Source organism: Fulmarus glacialis, unplaced genomic scaffold (genome assembly GCF_000690835.1).
Source record: "Fulmarus glacialis isolate BGI_N327 unplaced genomic scaffold, ASM69083v1 scaffold10197, whole genome shotgun sequence".
Classification (NCBI taxonomy): Eukaryota; Metazoa; Chordata; class Aves; order Procellariiformes; family Procellariidae; genus Fulmarus; species Fulmarus glacialis.
The window spans coordinates 151,983-175,089 of record NW_009221303.1 but is presented as its reverse complement, the minus strand read 5'-3'; the positions used below and the strand labels follow the sequence as shown (position 1 = coordinate 175,089).

At 39.2% G+C, this 23,107-nt stretch overlaps 1 protein-coding gene across 1 annotated transcript in view; it reads left to right on the top strand.

Annotated features, from left to right (window-relative positions):
- The window catches only part of SLC25A26 (solute carrier family 25 (S-adenosylmethionine carrier), member 26), a gene marked incomplete at its 5' end in the record, with an annotated part of 86,492 nt that overhangs the window by 8,628 nt on the left and 54,757 nt on the right, over window positions 1-23,107 (top strand). The window contains 2 exons of the mRNA XM_009581061.1: window positions 9,560-9,664; window positions 11,082-11,129. Coding sequence (XP_009579356.1) covers window positions 9,560-9,664; window positions 11,082-11,129 — 153 coding nt within the window. The remainder of the gene's footprint in view (window positions 1-9,559; window positions 9,665-11,081; window positions 11,130-23,107) is intronic.

Sequence of the window (23,107 nt, the reverse complement as noted above, 5' to 3'; positions counted from 1 at the left end):
TCAGCAGGCAAGTTTGACACTCTAGGGAGAGTTGCTTTTAAATCAACAATCGTCTGCTGCAACAAAGAAGTGATTTAGTACTTATTGTGTCTAGACTTTGGGCTAATGGCTTTGAATTTTTAACTATCCCTTTTCTAAGAACTGAACTAATAAATGGACAAAACTGTTTAAAAACAAAAAGCCGCATTTTCTGCTTTGCATCCTATCTCCTCTCAACCAGTGTAGTATGGGCTGGCAGACCATAGTATTCAAAGTAGTATCCAAAGTCTGACAGCAGTCAAAGTTTGATGGGAGCTCTTCCACAGTACTTAAGCTTTTTTTGCTGTTTTCATTGATCAGTGCCTGTCATTTTAGGTGTGACTGTGTCTTTTGTGCTGTGAATATCTGGTGGGGAGCACGGCAATGTACGTGGTCTTTTGAATTAATCATGGTGGATTTTGAAATATTCGTAGATCAATCTAGGTGAGGTCAGGTCTGCAATACAGATGTTGCAGGATATTTTGCCAGATCCTTATGCAGAAGTGTAGCTGAGCAGTAGTTGGAAGATGGTTGTGAAAGTGAGACTGCTGCCATTAAGAGTTAGCGGAGAAGGAGCATAGTTAGAGCGGATGGAAACTCAAATTAGAGCTGCAGCTGAAAATTGGTTGTAAATAAAGATGAATGGAGGCATGAATCCACAAATGCTGCCAACAAATTCATCATACAATTAAAGGCTGAAACAGCAAATTAACAACTGTCAGACACCTAACCAGCCACCCACGCTGATCTTCTCTCGTATGCTCCATGTTAACTGTATGTATTGCCTCTTCTTCATCAGCTGCCCTTCCTAGGTTGCTTTGTGTTATCTACTCAGTTCGGGGCCTAGAGGACATGCTACTTTGCAGTAAAGAGTAGAAGCTTGATGGTTGTCATCTTTTTTTCTTTCAATCCTAGGGCTGATATTCAGCTGATGTAGAAATATTTGTAGCTCAAAGTGTCTATAGAGGAAAGTGAGAAAAAGATAATTTAAAAGTATTTCCTGATGGATTGCCTGGCTTGCAACATATTTTGCCAGCGACAGCTTTGGAAATATCTGAGATAGTTTAAGGTAAGTTTATTCCAAAGTAAGGTTCTGTACAGGGTTTGTCAGGAATAACTATTTCTGAATAGCTCCATATGTGGACAAACCCGTAATTCTTCAAGTGAAAAGGCTGTAGGAAAGAGTAAGGGATCAATTAAGGAAGAATACTTGATAAAATATAATGTAGCTGAAATTTCCATGTTCTGGGCCAATGTGACCCCGAGAGACTGAGCAAATTGTAAAATACTAGTCATCTTTCAACAGGAGACTTAATGTGTTTTCAGAAAATATTGCCTGTGTTCTCTTGCCTGGAATCTCATTAACATTTGTCCTCCTGTAACACAGCCTGACCCCACTTGGCTCCGCGGAAACAGTTTTATGCTGGATGCGATGCACCATGCTACTTTTGCTGAAAGAACAGTTTGGCTGGTGGATGTCATTAGTTTCTTAAGCCTTTTAAAATACGTTTAACAGACTCTCAGTGGTTTCGATAGATTGGATCATGCAGACAATTCTGTAGGTTGAATTAAGGGTCTACTCTTCTTCAGCTTTAAGGCTTTCTGTGTTTAAATGTGGTGGTAATTTATGATTCAAGCATCAACTAGGTTAAGGAAGATTTTTTTTTTTTAAGTTATTCAGCTGTCTGATTTTTGCCACCCGAGTTTAAACCAACTGCTTGTGACTGTACTGAGGAATTTCAAAATCTGTGGGACACTTAGTTTGTGCTGGAGTACAAAAGAGATGTGCATAACAGCAGGCCACTTTTGGTAAGTTTTAGGTTTAGTTTTAAAGAGGAAACAAAATTCTACATTGATTAAACTTTGAAAGACCAATTTAGTTATGCAAAGCACACAAACTTTCAAAACATTTGCAGTGGGAAGTACTTCTGTAAAGAAGTGTTTAGTGTCAGCCTTGTCATCTTCACAAACTTTCCCTGTTCTTTGCCTGTTAACTGATTTAATTGGGGTAACAGTTTCTCCTTGCTGTGAAGAGAACTCAGCACAAATTTCCACTGTTTGAGGTCAAAAGTTTTCTAAGGTGTATCTGACGTGGCTGATGGAGAGGTAGGCAGGGAACCCACAGCAAGAGTTGTAGGTCATGTAGCTGGGCAATTGAAGAGCCAGCTGAGGACTTCAGGCAGCTGGGGTGAAAAGGCTCAGCCAAGACGGCCATTGTGAAGGAAGAAGTGTGTGGTGGTGCAGATGATGCAGGAAGAAGGGAGCTCTGGAAAGCAATAATAAGGAGCTGACTTAGGTTTGACAATGACAGGATGAAATGACACTCTAAAAACAGCTCTGCAGATTCCAGGTGAAGTCATCTAAGGTAGGAACTCGGAGGAAGTTGAAAACGTTTGTGCAGAAGCTCTGGTTTTCCAAATTCTTGCAACATTCGGTCCCTGTGAATGGTCTCATCTCTGAAATAGTATGTTTTTAAGTTCTGGGAAGTGCTGAGATCTGAGGGATCTTGCTGGGTGAGATTGCTCTTTGAAGAAATGTTTCCTGCCAGCATACAGGGGAGCTGCAGTTAAATTAATGAAGGCCCTATTGTGTCAGTCAGAGGAAAAGATGGGACGAAGAGCTTGGCGTTGTCTAAACTTTCCCATCCAGAGCCCATTAGTCAAAACTTTTTCTCTCCATGGGGTTTAAATTAGAAGTGGAGTCACCTGTTCATGACCCCAGCAGCTTTGCACTGGACTGAATTTAACTATGCTGGAAGGGCATATCTCTGCTATGCACGAAGTGTGGGAGCGGAAAATAAGATTAGCATATTCTGGGGTTTTATTTTGAAGATGAACACTTTTTCTCTGGGGCTGGCACTTAAAACAGAAACTGATAGTGGACAGTACATATATTGGGCAGTTTCTGTCATCCCTGGAGACAATTTCCTCATTAAAATAGGTGTTAACGCTTCAATTCTCCACTTCAATTGTGTTTTAGCAGGTGGCACAGCGTGCTGACAAGCACATGTGGAAGGACTCCTTCACAACTTGAGTTGTGACCCACAGCAAATTACAGACATAGAAACTTATATTTTTGTTCTGTCTTGGTCAAAAGGGCAGCAATTATTTAGATGAAGGTTTATTGGTGTTTGAACTGTTATGGGTCTATGATTGCAGCAGTTCAGGCTTTTCTGTTCAAAGAAAGTGTGAAACCATATGACAAATGCGTATTTCTTTTTTCTCTGCTTTACTGTTAATTTTCCTGGTGGTGGAAAGGGTGAGGCAGTTCATCTTCCGTATACAGATACATGTCATGCGCTCCACCTCCCCTGCTATCTAACATTCCCAATCCAAGAGTTGTGACCAGAGTTTAAAAATAATTATTTGGAGGATGAAATACTTCGCTAATCTCATAATATTGCATCGCAAAAGTTCGTTTTTTTTCTCTTCTGTTGGAGAGGGGAATCCCAGTGAGATCTGAAGAACCAAACGGAGAGAGTTTGGAGAGACATGGAAAGCTGCAGTGCTGAATTCAAGGTTTGTTGAGAGCCTCTTACTTGAACCAAGAGGGAAATTTCCCCTTCTTTTTCAGGATCCACAGGAAATCAGTGCAAGATCTCTTAATTTTAGACTCGCCTATTATTTTAATCATTCAGTTATCTGAGGAATGAAAAAGGACATTTTTCATGTTTCAGATTAAAAATAGTAACTTCCTACTTAGAATGGAGCATCTGACAGAAATTGAGATGCTCAGATTGTCTCATACTTATTAACTTATTTTGGGAAGCAGCATTTTAAGTATAAAAAAGAAAAACCCCAAACAAAACAACAACAACAAAACAAACCTGAGCTATAAGGTAGCTTTTGTCTGCAGGAGTGTGGCCAGGGCTAATGCAGAGTGCACTTGAAAAAAAACCAAAACAAAAAAACACCAAAAAAAAAAACCCCCCACAAACAAAAAACCCCCAAACCAAACACCCCACAACACCGAAAACATCTTTATTACTTCTTCTCTTTGAATGGGGTTTTAGAGTTGCTCTGTTTTTCTTGCTCTTTCTACATTATGTTGAAGCAGGCAATCCTTTTGACCTTCAAGAATGGGGTGAGAGATTAGGATTCTGTTGCCAGGTTGACTGCAGCCTAAACATATGTCCTTTGATAAGTCATAGCCTCTCTGTTCTAATTTTTGTGCAGCAGCTTTTTCTCCCGAATGGGTTAGTGATTATCTTGCATGGGTATTGTGAGGCTTAGTTTAAAGTCTCTGCTCTCCGGATACAAAGTTGTATAGTGTCATAAATTAGATTCTTACTTGATTAAGAATAAACTTATGCAAATGACATTTAAGAGTAACTCTCCCCAGGTATGTTCCTTTAGTTCTGTGTTAAGTATTAAATTATATTTATATGGTGAACATCAATTAAAGCTTCCCAATCTACTCAGACGGATAAAGTCATTAAAACTAACCTCCTGCTTGGGAAACTTAAAATTAAAATCCTTTAGAAAGTGTTCTGAAGGGTTTAAAGCTGCACACAGAAAAGTTTTCTGGCACTTACTGCATGTTTCTGTACCCAGTTTTCAAAGCAGGCTTAGACATGCAAGCTAGAGATTTGCTTGGAGTCACTGAGTGCAGGTTCCTAAATCACCAGCCACTGATGTATTCCAGAACAGTTCTCTGTCCTCAGATTACTCTTCTCCTGCCATGTAGCAGAATGGCTGGCTCATTACTAAATGAAAAAAATTTGGTCTTGATAGTCACCCAAGCCCAGGCCAGTGCAGAGAATAGATCAGCTCGTTAGCGAGGAGCACATCAGGTGCCAGCATCTTAACAGAATGGACTCTTAGTCTTTTGCCTTCAGTAGCCTGTCTTAAGAGCATGGATAATATCTATCTCTTACTAAAGACAAGAAGGGCTCAGACCGTATGGTTGTGGGAGGGTTGTGGGAGCTTTTAAGGTGTGAGTCAGATCATCAGCTGTGGAAGATGCCAGGCTGCATAAGGAAATGCTTTCTCAAGCTGCTCTCCTTAGAGGCACAAAGCTGCTAATAATGGTGTACCAGCTGTGTCCCCAGTTCCGAGGAAAAACCTGCCATGCATCAACCCAATTTAAATACACAGCGTAAGCCCTTAATAGTAACTGTAACACCTGCTCTGTCCTATTTGAAATGTTTCTGGATACATCTCCTGCACAGATCATGCCTGCAAGGCTAGTGGTCAAACTGTAATATAGGTGCCTAAAAAACAAATGCACATGTTATCTTTGATTCTCTACTAAATCCTACAAAACCAGTCATGTAGAAAATAGTTAGCCTGAAGCACAAAGGATGGAAGCAAAAGGCTGTTAATCTAAATGGGATATGTTAATATTTGGATAATAATGTAGCTCTGAAGACCAGGAGGAGTTGTGCTCTTTTCTAAAGGTGTTGTCATTGTCTTATGTTTGGCTTTGCCTAAAGAACAGAACGTATTGGATAGAGGAGCAAGGACCTGCTAGTGAACTAGAAGTGGTGTTATGGTGGTTTGCAGATAAGTGCTTACTCCAGAATTTGTAGTGGCAATGGTAATGGGTTCTTTCTAGTCCAAACAGCTACTTTAGATTCTTTTTCACGTTAACTACAAAATCATTTAAAAAAAAAAAATCGCCTTTTAGTTGGGAGTTTTCTTCAGCCATTTTTACGGTAGGCTGCGTTTGCTGCAGGTTTCCCTGGATGAGCAGTGAGCTGTGTATGTCTTGCAGCTTTTGCAGTTCCCTGGCTATTGAATCATCAAGGCCTGGATGACTTACTTGCAACTGAATCCCCTTGTAAGCAGGGTTATCCCCTCTTTGTTCTTTTTTATTATATGTCTTGTGTTACTGTCTAGAGAAAAATGCTTGGTAGCCTTGTGCTGATGAATTAGATGACTACTGCCTAATTCTGAACAGCTGCTCCAGCTTGAAGTAGGATTGGCCCCTATGCAGAAGTTAGGGCTTTAAGATAAGGTGTTTCCAATAAACTTAGGGGAGCCCATGCAAAAGGCTTTGTGCAGGTTCCTGGTGCTGTCTGCGGCAGATCTTATTTTCTGTCAGCTACAGCCACGTAGGAACAGGTTTCAGATTATACTGAAACAAACTGTTTAAATTGGTATATATAAGGAAGCTTTGTGTTGACTTTAAGGCACTTTTGAGACTTTAATTGCACTGGTCAAGACATCGGTCAGAACAAGCGGGAAAGTCTGGTTCCAACATGAATCCGACCAGGAGATGGCAGCATTGATGCATGCAAGGAGTATCCAAAAGTTAAAACACTTTTCCCTGAACTGAGAGGAAAAAAAATTACCTTCATTTAATTGGAAAATATACTGTCTTAGCAATACATAGATAAATGATAACAAAATAGTCCTATTTTTAGCTTTTGTCCTTAACTGACTAATGCAAGTCAGTAAATTAAAAATGCACTTAGGTTTGCGTCTAAATACTGGAGTCACCCTTTGACCTGGTAATGATTTAAGACAAGGATTTTGAAATTCCGTACTCTTGTTTAGAAGTGGTTATAGTATTAAAAGGCTAGAAAGGTAGTAGATGCTAATATTGTCACTTCTGCATACCTGTTCTGTAAACTAATAATAGCTTTGCTTGTAGCTATAAAATCGGATTTTGTTAAAGCTTAAATGTAAAAACCCTTTAGCCTTTTGTTTCAGTGCTATTGTCTTCCTGCTCTTATGGTATGTATACACGTGCATTGACATGGGAGAGAGAGTCTGAAAACTGGAGAATTGTATTACTCGACCTGGTAAATAAGGAAGGAGCTTATAGGGCAGCACCCATTTTTCCCCTGAACTTGGTCTGTAGGATCTTGAGTCTGTCTTTCTGCTCCTGTCAAAAGATGGGAATAACTCTTGGCTCCAGAGCTTGCTTGGAAAAATGATTGTGGCCCCTATCAACAGGGTGGTGTTGTCTGGTGCCTTAATCTCAGCCGAGGTAGCTGAGGGCCCACTGCTGTACCCTCTCCATGGCTGGCTATGCAGATGTTCGACAGAGAGCTAATTCATCACAGGGTCATCTCCAAAACCAGTAGGATGCACCAGGAATGGCCTGAGTTTGCCAGGCTGTGTTGTACTCTTCTGTGGCAAGCAACAGGCTACATCTATGTGAACAGCCCAGAGATTAAAAAGCAATTTCTTCCTGGGATCTTGGTGATTAGGGAGGTGAATGGGCTCCCACCATGCGAGGTCACATTATTGTCTGTCTTCCATGTCTATTTATCTGGTAGTTGATGCAGGTAAAAGCATATACGTGGACAGTTACTGTGGAGCAGCCACACAATTATATCTTTCACCCTTGCTCGTGCAATTTGCTTATAGCTCTCAGATGTCTGAAAATTTACGTATGATTTCTGTTGGTGCGGTGTTATCATGCTGGTGCTGCTTGAACGTATTTAGCTAAGAAAGCAAACTGTGGAGATGTGCGTTGTGTTCTTTTAACTTTGGCAGCATTACCTGGAAGGCGCTGCAGTGATTGAGATCTGAGCGTAATAGATTTGAGATTTTTCTGCACCCATCTGTCCCAGGTTGTTACTTTTTTTTAACCTTGTGAGCTAATAAGACACATGTGAACTTAATCTTGCATACTTCCCTTTAGAGACCTGTGTTTGATTGACATCAGAAGACTGCTTGGATTGTTATTGATAGTAAGGTACACATGCAGGAACAAATAAGGTAACACATTGTAAGTTCAGGTGTACAGCAAAAATGTCACTGTTCTGTCTGAAGTTGGCAGTTGCAGCTCGTGGCTTTTTTAGTGGCACCAGTTGCAGCTCGTGGCACCATAAGTGCCCTGTGGAGCCAATATGACAGCGCAGCCCAGGTGACAAGAGCCTTTATTTCTTTTCATAACAGCACAATGTAATCACTCTTTTTGTTCTTGTGCAGCCACAGATTCCCTTGTAAGCGCAAATTCAAATGGGAGAAACATCAAAGTTAATTTGAAATGAAATGCACCCCAAGTAGTCTGGGGGAAATGGAGACATTACTTTGTAGCCACCCTTCTCCTGCCAAAACTGCAGCACCCCAGATGTCAGGAAGCCATGCTGTGCTCTTTGTCTGGTCTTGATTGACTAGATTGTTTTCATCCGAGCCTTTTTAAAGCTTTCCTCCTGCCTCCATATTTTTAAGGAATAAAAAGCTAATATAAGGACATGGAGTGTTATGAAGCATGAAGTTCTATAAGTATTTATGCTGAACTATCAAAAAACTTGACAGTTCTTATTTTCTTGACAGATTGGGGTCACTTGTTATTTTTGACCCTGAGAATTGAAGAGCACATGGAGTTAGATCTGTTTGTAATGACTTTTGGATATTGTTGTCTGGTAAACTTGTAGGAATGTAACAGGATAATGGACTTTTTCTTGGTCTCTTCGTGAAAATGGAACTTAAACCCTGTACTGTGTTACCCACAAATGACCACTCAAGTTACTGTCTCTGTGCAATCTGGTAGTGAATTCCTGGACTTAAACTCTCTTTGGCACATGTGAGTTTCTGAGTTAGCAGCTTGGTTTGCCACTTCAGATGGACAGCTTTCACCTAGGTTGCTCTTGACTTGAAGTACTCACCTTTATGGTGAGTGATCATCTTTATGTCTAGGGACCAGGTTCATCGCAGTGTGTTCCTGAGCCTGGCACAGGATGGGACTGAGGAAGGCTAAAAATCTGGTCAGGGCCTGTGGTGTCTCCAGTGTTTTGCCACCAGTCCCACCACTGCTTTAAGTATCTCTGGGGCCAACTGAAGACAAACTCTTCTTAAAAGTTTAAGTGCTGATAAACAGGCATTTTCTAGAGAGATGAGAGGCTTGTAACTCTCTGACACTTCAGGATCCTCATTCCTTGAAATTATGTGCACACAAGCTTAACTCCTACCTGAAGTTGTAGTGGCAGGTAAACATTTTAAAGCCAGGTCTGGCTTTTTCAGAAAAGCTGGAGCTTTGTGGCAGCAGCCACATTATTACATCCAGCTGCGGGGGCCTGTCTTGCCTAGTAAATTCATTGTGTAGGAAAGAATCAATCCAATGCTTCAACTTGAATGGAGTCCAGTGTGTGTTTTAAGGTAAACCTTGAATATATTGTGTGCATCTAAAGCTAACCACAGTGTCTCTTGCTGTCAGCCACTAGAGGGCACAAAGGAACTACCTAGGAAAGAAGTTTGTTGTTCTTCAAGTCCTGACTCTCCAGTTCAGATCTGTGAAAGTGGGGGGAAAAATTCCTGTGGCTGCCAAAAGAACAGGATGGTTTAAAAATTTTGGTTTCATTGGTGATTTTCCCCACCCGGATCTACTTCTGGTTTGGAAGTTAAAAATTGCAAGGGTACTTCCATTTTTCTGTTAGTACAGTTTTGTGTTCAGAAAGTACCTAGCTCTTAGACCAAATACATAAGCTGCTCATAGACAGCTTTTAAGTTCAGCTCATATAATTACAAAAATTATTTCCTCGTTTCTCAAGTTTCTGTACTTGGAACAATCTCCAAATGTGCCTGCTATATGAAGAGTAAAGCAGCAAAATGAATTGCTCTCTCGATGTATGGTTCTTTTGCAGGTTGCATGCCTCATACGGGTTCCATCTGAGGTTGTCAAGCAAAGGGCCCAGGTTTCTCCTTCCTCGAGTACCCTCCGGATTCTCTCCCACACCTTGTATCATGAGGTGAGTTCAGAGCAAAATTTCAAAGAAGTTGCTTCATTCTTCCCACTCGGTGCTATACATGTCCAGAAGCATTCCTACGACTTTATTCCAGTTCTGTCCTCTCCCAGCAGTTTCCCATCTATTCTTCTATTGTTAAAAGCGATTGGCATGTTATGTTTAAGGAAACCAAACCCCCACCTCCCCCATGTGCATGCACTTACATGCACACTCTAAACAACTCTTTTTCCTCCTCTTTTTATATGGGGTACCTACATTTAAAAAAAAAAAAAGGATTTAGCTTTACAGTTTCCAAAGCTCTGCTTGTATTTATGCAAACAGTCCTTGTCTGGGCCAGCAGAACACTGAGTCTCAGTATCTAGAGTTTGCTGAACGGTTTCCAGTTTTTGAAGCCTGCTTTGGAGGGGATGTCCTAAAAGCACCATTTCAGAGAGGCTCTGAGGGAGCTCTGGAGATAAGTGTTCATCCAGTATTGGTAACTTTTGAAAAATAAGGGCTTTTGTCATCTTTTCAGTAGTTATCCTGTTCATCACTGTTCTTACTGAATCTCACAAGGGGCGTTTTTCAAGTTGTATTCCACAAGAGAAAGTGGCTCCTGAAAACACTGTGGGGAAAAATATTACACACATTTCCATGTGTAAAAGCCAGGAAAAGGAAGACATAAATATGACCTTTAAATGATCCACTTGATTTTTATTTGCTTGTAAATGAAAACTATTGTGATAACCCTGCACAAGAGGGTCGCTGGAACTTCTTTCTATGACTTGGTCATTCTGCTCTAAAAGCTGGTGCTCTCAAAACCGTATGCTTTTCCCCTTCTTTGTAGCTGGCCAGAGAACCATAAGACTTGCCAAACACTGGAATAAACTGGCCTATAAGTTATTAAACATAATTTTATATACACTTACAAAAAAATTTTAATTGTTTTGAATGTTATCAGCTGGTTAAAAATCCAAAATATTTGTCTTGATAAAAGGTCTCAATCAAGGCTAAGAAGGTGGACATAGGAAGCTGTCATCCTATGGGTTCATTTTGCATAGGCTATTTAAACAGAAGACTAATAGTTTCAAAATATTTACGGGATAGTGGATACTTCTAGACCAAAATATTGGGCAAGTAGAGTTTGAAGCAATGTGTTTCTGTGCCTTCTTGCCCTTTTAATTTTAACTGTAAGGTATATTTTCTTCTCTATAACTGATTATTCTCAACAGTGGTTAAATGATCTTTGAAATGAACATAAAGCCCTCTGGCATTTTAAGTCATAGAATACAGTATACAATACTATAATCAATATAGTCAATTTGCAAGGAGTTCAGGTCTGACACTGAATAAGTCTGTAATGCTTGCCTCGTAATCACTGATAAATTGTCTTTGGCAAACTAATTCCCTATAGCTGATGCTTTCTTTTGTTGGTTTACAGGGTATTCAAGGACTTTATCGGGGTTATAAAAGCACAGTATTAAGAGAGGTAAACCACTTGTCTTTCGCTTTTTTTTTTTTAATTGATTCCTTTGCCTCTCTTTGTTTTCTAACAAGATAGTAGTACAATTGAGATATTGAGATCAATTGCTCTAACCATAAGCTCTAAATCCTAGTGTGTTTCATTCTAGGTAAGTTACTAGTCTGTAATTTACATAGAATACTGATAATGTACACTAAGAAAACCTGTGATACATGCAAAAAGTCATCTACCATACTGTCTCTCAGTTCTGTTGCTGCTAAATCATAAAAGGATGGAAATGTGTATGTTAACGTGATGAAAACCATAAAATAAAGCACTGGAAACTTCCTCAAGTCTTGTGGTTGCATCATGTGAAGTATGTATGCCAACAATGGTGAACTGGTGGCATCAGGCCAAGTTTGGCACAGAGAGATTTAGGCTTTCTTTAAATATATTTGTCAGCAGATGCCAAGAGATTATCTGTCATCTGTATATAGGGAGAATTGTGCTCTCTCTCTTTTTTTTAATTTTTTTTTTAAAAATGCATGAAAGAAATGCATTTAGTCATCCAGTCTGTAGATGTGATATGGCATTACTTAACTCTAAATCAGAAGTACTTCACTGTTGGAAAAAAACTGGAGCTAAAAATATTTTGGCCTGCTTGGCAGAAAATAGTGCCTTAGCTAAAATCTCTTCATAAACGTACTGTGAATTACAGGATTAGCGTCATGGAAGCGTTTGATATGTTGTGTGAACTGAAGGCAGATTATAAAAGAAGCAGAAAACCATACTGATGTACTCCCAGTCTAAAACTGTTTCAGAATCAGATCCCAGGAGGTAATCTTTTGACAAAGCAGAAGTTGCACCATGAGAACCTCAAATAAAGAGACAAGGCTCAATTCCTATGAAAACATAACAGCTATTGTCCAGGAAGGGTTCTTTACTTACTGTGTTCAATGTGATATGTGTGGGTTTGTCCTCTCCTTATATAACTCAACTGAGTAAACTAGGTTTGGATCTTTGCTTCTTTGTTTTTTTTAAACACAGGATCAGATCTGTTGGCTGTGTTGTCATTGATAATAAAGCCACTTGCAGAGGCTTTTTAAGCCTTCATTCAATAGCTCTGCTTTTAAAAGCCTGCCTTCGTGCTGAAAACTGTTTTTAGGACAGTTATGTTAGCCAGCTCTTGTTACAGTTACGGAATAAAGATGGATATTACCTAAAATAAGAAATACCAAATGTAGTGTTCCTTAAAGTGCTGACAAATGATAATGCACTGCAGTCTATTCTAGCAGTTTTGAGTGTTTAAAAAATTAGTTATTTGTGCAGAGAGGACACCTGCTTTTCTGAAACGTAACCCCCACCATAGCTTCATCCTGTACTTATTTTCTGGCTCACTAAACACATGTTATTCACTCAGATTTCATTTGGAGATGGGCAAAAAAGGCCAACGAATCATTTTGATTTCTCTGAGGGGTTCTGAATAAATGAATAAATTTAGATCCCATTGAATACGGATTTTGCATACTAACAGATAGATAAAACACATGGTTACTACTGGGTGCTATTCTCCTTAAAATTTGTTTTGACATATGTCAGGGTGGTAATTAATTTGCAGACCATATTCATGGCATAGTGTGTGACCCTGCTGAGATAACTTTGTTTACTCAAAATGGCAGCACTTTGTTGGAAATTTAATGGGGGTCCTCTCCATTATGTATATTCATGAAAGATCCCTCAGAACTGATTTCAGTTGAAGTATTGCTTTTTGGGAGAATCTGTCCGATAGAATGAGAAATAAATGATTACCAAATGAAATGTGCTTTCTCTTCAAAATGAAACAAATCATAGGTGATGTTTAAAAAAAAAAAAATATCTTTGAATTTAACACTGTTAAGATCATTGCATTTTTCTGACACTAAATATTATAAAGCAATATCCACTCGAGTAAGAACAGCATACTGAACCTTCAGCTGGAACTGCTGTAAGCCTGACATTTAATCTTGGTATTCTTCCTTCTCTAAGTACACTTCTTCCTTTAGGGAAAATCTCTATTTTCAGATAAAAATCTGTATTAATTCATTATTGGATGCACCCAGGTAGCTGCATAGCATATATAGACTGAAATTTAATTTCAGCTGACTTTTACACTGATAGAGTTTGTTTACATGCTTTGGTTCTTTACTTACACAAAGCCCTTTGTTTAGTTACAGTGGAGTGAGATTTTTGGATAGAGGGGCTTCAATGCATGATTTTTCATTTTTAAAAAAAAAATATTTGGAGGAGGCTGGGAATATTGATCCTTTTCAGATGATGATATTCTTGCACCAGCAAAATTATTGAGCCAGAATTTGAGAAAGGTTAATTTTAGTTGTTGCATCGGGATAAAATTTTGTTTATTACATAAAGCAGATTTCAGTGCCTGGACAGAGATCTGCTTGCCAATTGCTTGGGCTTAAGTGAAAATGAGTCTGATTATAAAGGGAGTGCAATGTTAAAACCTCGTCTTTTTACTGTAGCATAGTAGATGTTTTCAAGACAGCCTTATTCTGCTCCGTGTAATTTGCATTAGCTGCTGTGCTGCTTTTGTTCTGGTGCAAGGTAGTTGTTTAATCCTTCATTTTTGATTTCACTCTTTCACTTATCCCCTTTATCTTCTCATTGGAATACTTTCTGTACAGATGAACATTAGAAGAGAAAGAAGATGGCTAAATATGTAATGCTTTTGGAAATAACTTTCTTTGAGTGAACCTCAATGCTTGGAAGTTTTGGCTATGACTCTTTCACCTACCTCCTTTTTGGTGCCTCTTCTCTCACATCTCCATTACATTTTGGTCTTTACATCTTCCTTTGATGTAGTTACACTGAACTAATCCTAAAATCGAAAGGGAAGTGAGGTACAGTGCATCATTCTGTTGGCAGCAGTAGCCCGAAAGAGACTGCCATGCTTCAAGAGGAAAGCTTTTGTGATAAAGCACAAAGTGGGAGTATGGTTATTAGGTTGCTGAATGAGACTTTGAATAAATGGCAGAAATCGGAGGCTGTGGAATTCCCATGATGTCATTTCCAAAGCAAATCCAAGTGAGGATTGTCCTTTCCTATGGTTGTAGTGTACCAGTGTGCATCGATATGGAAATTGGATCATGCTACTAAGAACAGTCAATGAACAGGTAAATTTATTCATGTTTTCCACAACAGAGACAAGTTCATTTGTATAATCTCCAGCCGTCTTGTAACAAGGTAGAAGCAGACTATAAATCCACTGTAAATCCTCTAGAATTTCTTAATGGGAATGTAGTTCTGCTGCTGAGATCTTATATAAGCAAATGGAGCCAGATTTTTAATTCCTGCATAATTCATTTTATTAACTATGACCAAGTAGAACATCTGTTAAAATTCCATAATGTTCAGTTCATGGGAAAAAGAGAGAAACCCCTGAGTTCCCGTTGGAGCTTTTCCATTTCCATTAGTGTTACAGGACTCTAGCAGATGTCTTAAAGGACATTATGATGAATGAGAGGACAACACAAAAGAAAAGGAAGTGCCTTGTCCAGTTTTCCCTGTGTACAATAGCTCGCTGTACAGTGAGTTCACCCTCTGCGTGTCTCTCTGTGTGCAGGTTGCAACTTTGCACAAGCAGTGCCACGGTTAACTATAGTGTCCCTTCTGTCATGAGTTGCCATAGTTTGGAAGAACTGAGTGAGTCCTGAGTGGGTGTTCTGTGTGTTTTTAATCTAATTTGTCACTTTTAAAAATATTGCAGATGGACTGGGCCTTAGCCCAGAAGTAGATTCAGAAGGAGCTAAAATTAATATTAAACTCTTCCTTAAAGACAAAGGGGATGGAGGACGACTAGCTCTTTATAATTCATAGATGTCTTGAAAGGAGACTGAGAGTCACTTTCAAAAGTCAGTCTTTGCTGTGCAGGTAGCCCTGAGTAAGCTTGTCCTCTGTGTTGCCTCTTAGACTTTTCTGAGACAACTCAGGCTTTCTGCTTGTGGTGGCCTCTGTTCACGTAGAGGTGGTAATGATGCTTTACTTGACAATGTTATTTCAGAACTCATCTCAGAGCTTTGAATTTCCAAGAAAACTACTGATAAATCTTGTACAGCATGCTATTGATCTTACTTTCAGTGAGATAGCATAGTCATCACATTTGGGAGTCCTAGTTTTTTAAATTAGTACAGTTGTGGGTTGGTTTGGGGTGTTTTTGTTTGTTTTTTTTCTCTTCAGTGTATGCAAGTTGGAGCCCTAAGTGGATAAAGGCAGCTACTGCTGTCTTGGGAGGGAGGGAGCACTCCATGCTGTATTAATTTTGGGGGGGAGAAGGACAGCTAGTTCAAAGTATGCTGTTGCATTAATGAGCGGCAGCAGTGTGACAAACAGGCTACAAATTCAGGCTTTTCCCAACCTCAGAAAGCCAAGAAGTCGTAATCCTCCTCCTCCTGAGGAGGAGACATTTTTGTGTTTTTATATGTATGCTGCAGAACTAGCGTCCTGTGTATTGAAAGGGATATGGTGGATACGCAGTGCAGCCTATGCAGACGAAGAAGGAGCTAGCAAGAAAAAAGACCAACAAAAAAACCCCTTCTTAAATGACTTAGTACCTGGAAGTGGGAATCTAAAGCAACTAGCAGCAAAATGGGCCCTAAAGGCACACCTGCTGCATTTTCCTAAATTTAAAGGGTCAGTGAACAAAGGATGCTGAGAAGGGTTTGTATAAAAATGTGAAACCCAGCTGAGATATGTTGACCCTGTTGACTGAGGGAGGGAGGGGATGTCTGAAGGCTGAGCTCGATACGGAACAGTCTGCAAACAGGGAGCTTAGTTTGTTTATCCACTAGAGGTAGTTTTGCATGCTTTTCTTTTGTTAGGACATCTTTATATAAATATCCTGTTCTACTAGCTGTTAGAGGTTTTTTTAAGTTTATCTCTGCAGCTGTAGGACAGAAAGAATGTTATTAATACATTCTTTTACTTGCACAATTAAAACTTTGATCTTTTATCATTCTCTGTGTATTACAGAGCAGATGTCGATAGAAATAGGCAAACAGGACACTATCTTAATACAATATTTGGAAAAATAAACATCCTCCTTAATGAAATATGTGCAGTATCTGTCTTTTGTTACCTTCTGGACAACTGAGCTGGCTTTATTTTATTTTGCCATTTTAGATAGGTTAGGTTTAACCAGGAATTTGCCAGTCAGGATCCGTAACACTGGGTTTTTGACTTTTACTGAGCAACCAGCTTGGGTGTTTCCATATAGAACAACAGTCTCATGAAAGGGACAGGAACTGTAAAATGGATTAATTAGCTAGTCCGTGCCACGTGGAAAATTGTGCAGAAGTTATGTGATATGATTAATGGGAGGAAAGTTGAAAAGTAAGTCCCTGCTTCCCCCCCTCTCCTTAACACTACTCTGTCTTGGAAAGTCTATCATTGGAGTTGTACCAGCTCTTGTATCACTTGTACACTTGTATCCTTCTAGATATCTATATTCAAAGGATTTTCATTTTGAAAGGTGTGTAAGGGTTAAAGGTAATTCTTGTGAGGTAAGAGCAGGAGACAAGTCCATGCTCTGGGATATGGGCTCAGGCACATCCTAGCTCGTGACCTGGAACGCTGATAAATGGACAAAAGGAATAACTGTCCTTCATTGTTGTAGGCTATGCTCATTACCTTCTCCCTGCAAACGCTGGAATAGTGCTTGGAAATGAAAATGGAGATCTCAAAAAGCACTTATAAATTACTTTTACAGATCACAAAATAACTGCTTTTTCTAATTCACCAGTTGTGGGAAATAGGTTTTGTGATATGCCTGAATGGCAAATAAACTGGCCAGGGTGGACAGAGACCTAAAGCAAATTCCTTGTTGGAGTTTGGGGGGGAGGGGGTGTCTTTTTTTTTTTTTTTTTGTCAAGCATGTGCAATGATCTCAGATTTTCCGGTTGAACGTTCTCTCTTTCTCAGGCTAGGTGCAGTATCCATATATACAGGTTAGGAGCAGAATGCAGCCGTCCTTGCTGCCATCGATTTGCAGTTTACCAATGGAGCATGCAATTATTGCATCTGTCTGACATCAGTGGATATCTTCAGATGAAAATAGTTTCATATATGCAGAGTGTTTCTGTATTTTGAAAACTACAGCCTTGCATCTAGGGTCTCTGAACAGAAAAAACAATTTGAAAACTATATGCACTAAAAATGGCTTATGTGATTTGATAATGCAGATTCTTTCCAAATGAATGTGTATGCAAGCAGAGTCTTGCAAGAAGCGTATTCTACTGCATGCTTGAAATAGAGATACTATTTCCATACATTCTCTAAGCAGCTTACTAAAGCATTTTTGCAAGTGATGTTTTCTGCAGCATTCATGGTGTAGGAATATGTTTTGTGGGTCAGTAGCAACACTCTGGGCAAGAACAAGTTGGGAAGCAGAAAATGCCTAACTTTGTTCTGGTTTTCTTCATGCTGTGATACATTTTTGTTTCTTTGGGTTTTTTTTGTTTGTTTGTTTTTTGTTGTTTTTTTAATTTTAAATAACCTAAGAACTATGTACTTTAAATTGATTGCTTTTGATTTTTACATGTTTCACAATGGTTTGAAGAACACACTCCACATCCTGTCTCCAGTGGAGAACGTGAATTTCCCCACTCTGTTTCCTCACCTAAATAAAATTATCTGTGACAAAGGATCAGGAAGTGGCTGCAAATCTCTCATGAAGGAGAACACAGAAAAAGCATTTCTTTCCCTGATGAGAAGGTAGGACAAGAGGGAGGACAGGCACCAAGAGCAAGAGTCCTTATTGTAAAAGGAGGAGAAAAGGCTTAGAATAGTAAAAGTACTAAGTAGCAAATTAAAGTGATTATAAGAGGTATTTAAAAAAAAAGCTTTCCAGGGTGTTAATGGAATAACTTTGATTCTTCAGTCATTGTACCCTGATAGCATGACACTGAAGTCAGGGGAAGCCACTACATTTCTAATGGGATTAGACAGTTGTGCCTACTTCTGTAAAATTTGGCTGGCCTTAACTCTTGTGACTGTTTAAAAGCAAAGAAGAAAGAATCAAACAAAAATTTATGGAATTTTTGGCTGAGTGGTGACTTTTAGTTTTAATTCCACAGCTACATTCCACTACGGGCCACTATATTTTGTCTGTCTAAATTCTTTCTGTAGTTCTCAGTGGGAGACAAGATTTCCTCTTTCACTAAGTTGTAGAGTAATCCTGCCGATGGCTGAAGGGTTGCCAGGCTGTATCTGGTGAAGACCGCATTTCATTTGTGGGTGAAGCAACTTCTCTGTCTATGCTGAAGCGGGTAATTCTCTAACCCTAAAAAGATATGTGTGTGATGTATCTGTTTATATAAAATCTGTTTATATACAAAGACATATGGGTGCATATATATGTAAAATATGGTACTGTTTTTAATAATACCTTGTTAATGGTCTTGCGCTCTCTGAAGCAACTAATCCTGTAAATGTGTGTGATTGGTCTGGAACAACAAGCAATTTAGCAATTTTCTAAGTGTACAGGACTGTCTTTCAAGGATGAAATTCTTGCCTGAAGTAGACCAAAACATGATTTTTACAGTGGAAGACTTCCACTGGCAGAATCGCATTGCTGTCAGTGTTAATAGCAATTACCTGGTTTTCATACTGGGCTGCTAATACCTAGTTTCTCTACATCTGCTAAAAACCAGAAGCACAGTTAAAAGAATCAGCAATCCAAGATCAAAAGCTTTTTCTCCAAAATTCCTTGTATGATGTTATCTCAACCAGCAGTTCTGCTTTAACACACAAGACCCAAGTGTCTGCTCTGGTCAAGAGAAGATGCACTACAGGACCTGAGAGTACAGTGAGAGTTCTGGGAAGCAGGGCTGGCGTGGGACCAGGAGCCCAGGCTGTCTACTTTCTGCTTGCTCTTGAGGTTGGCAGTGACTGAGAGCACTTGTCAGTCTCCAGCCGCAAACTGAGTGGTGGCTGTCATCTTGCCTTCTCTTTTATCAGAAAGATGATGTTTTCATATTCTGTAGCTTGTTGAAATAGTTCAGCAAGAGGGAGGTTTGAGGGCATTGACACATGAGCTCTAGTGATTTGTTTGGGAGAGTCCCCTTTCTCTGGGGAGTTTAGCACCTCTGTAGTTTACATCGAAGTAGCATGAAGCAGTGGGCTTTGAGCTGGAGTTCAAAGGAGGGCCTGACATACACTAGCTTCTGCTGATTCTGGTACAGACCTCTGGCAGTGGAGTGAGGCAGGCAGTTGGGGTCTCCTCTTAAATCATCTCAGCATTAAGTCTAGGAATCTGTCATCCATATCCTCAATATGAAAATTCAGGTCTGCATGTATCCATAATAATGTGCTGTCAGTGGTGCTGGTTTTGGTGGGAACCTTAGCACTTGAATTACCATTTGTGCAGATTTTCAAAGACTGTAGTGATCATGATCTTTCGTCTATAGGTACAACAGCAGATTTGGAGGGATGTGGCTAAAGCATGTAAAAGAGGAAACTGATTTTAATCTAGAATGCTGCTGCTGAAATCATGCCTTCATTTGACCATAAATAATTCCATCTGGTGACATCACTAGATTTTTTTAATATATGTATATGCACATGATACTTGCTCTGTTACTTGTTTGCATTACATATCATATGTATGTATAAATACATATAAATACATATAAATAAGTATTAGGCATCTACTGAGAAATACGAAACTGAAAAGTTAAATCTGAAACCCAAAGGTTATGGTGAAGGTGTGAAAAAGAAACCAGATCTGCGGCAGAGAGCTTATGTAATTTATCACAGTTATAATGTTTGGAAGCATGGCTAGAGAGGCACTTGTGAGAGTCTGCTACAAGAACAGTTCTTCCAAGTGCTTAATACCTATCATACTTCAATTTTTTTGAGAGAGTAGTTTATTGTTATCTTGCAGGAGATAAGAATTGATTCCACTGTTTTGAGTGTAGGAGAGGTGACCCCCAAAAAGAAAATACTGAAAGTCATACCTAGCTTCAGAGTATTTTCAGGGCCAGATTTGTCTGGTTTTAGCTAATGGAATAGATGAAACAACTTTCCTAGCTTGTTTAGAGGGGAATCTTGGGAGTGCACTACCAATCAATCCTTATAGCAAACATTTTGGCTGGTTAAGGGAAAAGAAATTAATTTTGGGCATGGGAACTTTTGCTTCTATTTAAAAAAAAAAAAAGAAAAATTGGAGCACAGTGACCTTTCTTCTGTTTCTTCCTTGCTATGGGCATATTGACTTCAGTCCTGCAAGCTGTCATACACTAGAGGGCACACAATGCTTGCGATTGCTGCAGTGCCAGCCCAAGGAAATGCCTATCGCAAGGGGTCTAATCTTAGGATGACCTGTGGATCTTGGAATTGACTTTGCTTTAACCCTGCCTCTTAAACCGGTTGCAAAGGAAACATAAAATTTGAAATGTTATTAATTTTATTTGACTCTGGGGACTAGTCCCATTGAATTTCCTGGGACTAACTTGTGTGAGTAAATTGAGAGAGATCTAGTTTGGGAATGATTTTATGGATTCCTATTTTTTAACTTTGACTAGGTTTTCATTTGATATGAATTGATTGAATAAGGTCTGTAGCATTCCCCATGTATTCTTGCCCAGTGGAATAATGCCTATGTGATCATAAAGAAGAGAAAGGAGGTTGTATATTCATGACATATTACAGTGTCCATGCTGAGACTTCATACATTATGTAGTAAGCTATTTTGAATTTTATTTTAGCATCAGTTTCTGCCAAGATTCTGCATTTCTTTAGCTTATGTGTTTTTAAGAAAATACAATAAGCTTTATAATCTTTGGGATAATCCCCATGTGGTGTGCACCTTAATTTGAGAATACCATGTCACTTTGTATGTAGTTGGAAATGCATGTGGGGCATGGAACAGCATGGTGGTAACGTGATTTTCATTATTCATTATTTATTATTTTTATAGAAATGTAGGCAAAGCAGGCCTGCTCTGTATACTGCAGATGGAAGTAGTGTTATTAAACCAGGCTCTTATCTCACTTTTATTTTTCTGTTAATTTTATAGAAGCCAATGAAGTGTAAGCTCTGCAGATTTTCTTTTTAATGCTGGTTGAATATGTGAAAATTGTGTTCTTGCTTTTCAAAGCCAGCAGGTCTAGCTACAATAAAGTAGAGCTTGGCCTGAACGTTTTGGCATCATGCTGCGGGTACAGCAATGCTCAGGTCACTCTGCCAGATCTGGCTATCCCAGGCTTGAATCTTTCCCAGTTAAAGGCTGCTAGTGATGCACAATGTGACATGGATGAATTCCTGTCATGAGTAAACTGAGGCCTCTCAGTGCTCTTTCAGACAGAACAAACCCCCAAAAAAGAGAGAGAAATGTAAGCCAGGATACTATCCCTGCTTTCCATGGGAGAACAGCTAGTACATGGTATTCTGTGTTTGCATTTGATGTTGTACAGTCTCTTAACTTAAAAAGAGAAGAGCAAATAAAGAAGTATCCATACATACCAGAATAAAAAATATGCTCATACCTCAGCAGAAGGTTATCTGCTCCATTCTTGCTTTTGCTGAAATCCTAAAGTGCAAGAAAACATTTTAGGAGTCTTATGAAATGCAAGACCATGAGGCACTTAGCTGAATCTTGTCTTGCTGGCTTTAAATGTACTGAATGCCAATTAAAGCAAAATTTGGCCCCATATAATTTTGCCACTGGCTACATACCTCACAAGTTTTGGGTGGATTTTTTTCCCCTTTTTCTCCAACCCTCCCAGCATTTTGCGCTCTGGCCTGTACAGCTGTGCTGCTGGTATACTTTCTATTTCTGGAAATGACCCATGCGGTTAGGTCAGTTTGTTTTAGCCTTGCTGCTTGTTGCTGAAGTAGAATAGCACATTTCCCCTAACTGCATGAAAGCCAGGGTAGACAATCTTGATAAATATGATTAATGGGCCTCTTCGCTTTGCTCTGCAGCTGGAGGCTTTCTGAGGTTCTGTGTCAGCTGGGATACAGCTCCCCAAACCAACTTTTACATAGAAAGTATGCCTTAGGTTCAGTTATGCTGTTAAATATATTTTTATTCATAGCTTTTGCTTTAGGAAACTCTTTGCAATTGGAATATGGTAATAAGAGTCTGAAGAGGTAGTATTGGCAGGAAAAGCAATTCATAAATATGGGTGAGTTTGGATTTTTTCCCTCTGTCTTGTTACCTAGAAGTTTGTAGGTTATGTTTCCTGTGACTGCCGTTAAGTCTGGGGTTAGTGAGGTGTTTAATTCCTTGTCCTGATCAGCAGGATAGTAATTAGGATAGGAGATAGTAGCAAGTGATGGTAGCTTTGAGTCGATTATAACTTGTCAGTACATGGAATATATTTGTAGGTTACTGTTATGTTTATTTCCAGTAATGTGACTTAAATATGGTATTCATAGAACTTGACAGAAAATATCTTTTGTATTTTCATTTTTGTCGGAAGGAAAAACAAATTAAGTATCACACTATCTTGATGAAAAATGCTATCCAGAGACTCCAGCAGTTATGTGACTGCTCCTTGAGAAATAGAATTAAAGAATATGGGGGGGGAAAAACCCCGCATTGTTGTGAGTGATAATAAAATAAAATGTGTGATTGGCATCAAGGAATATTCAGCTTGCACTCCTCTATTGATTAGCAAACACTCACATTTGCGAGTCGTCCTTAAAACTTCTGCCCTGCATACGTGAATTACTGGCTGCAGCACAGGCTGAATCCATCTAGCTTTCCTGGTGACTGCTATGCAATTGTAATCTCAGGAGCACATCAGCATTCTCAACAATTGAGTACAAGTCTTAATAGCAAATAATCCTCTTGAAGTTGTTCCCCCCTCCACTGCAATCAAAGGAGAGCTTTGTTAAGGCATTAACTAACAAATTAGCTGCTAAATACTGGTAATAACCTATTTCCCATAGATTGCTTTTTAATTATAGCCTAAGCTGTGTGATTCCTGAAATCACTTCTTTGGCAA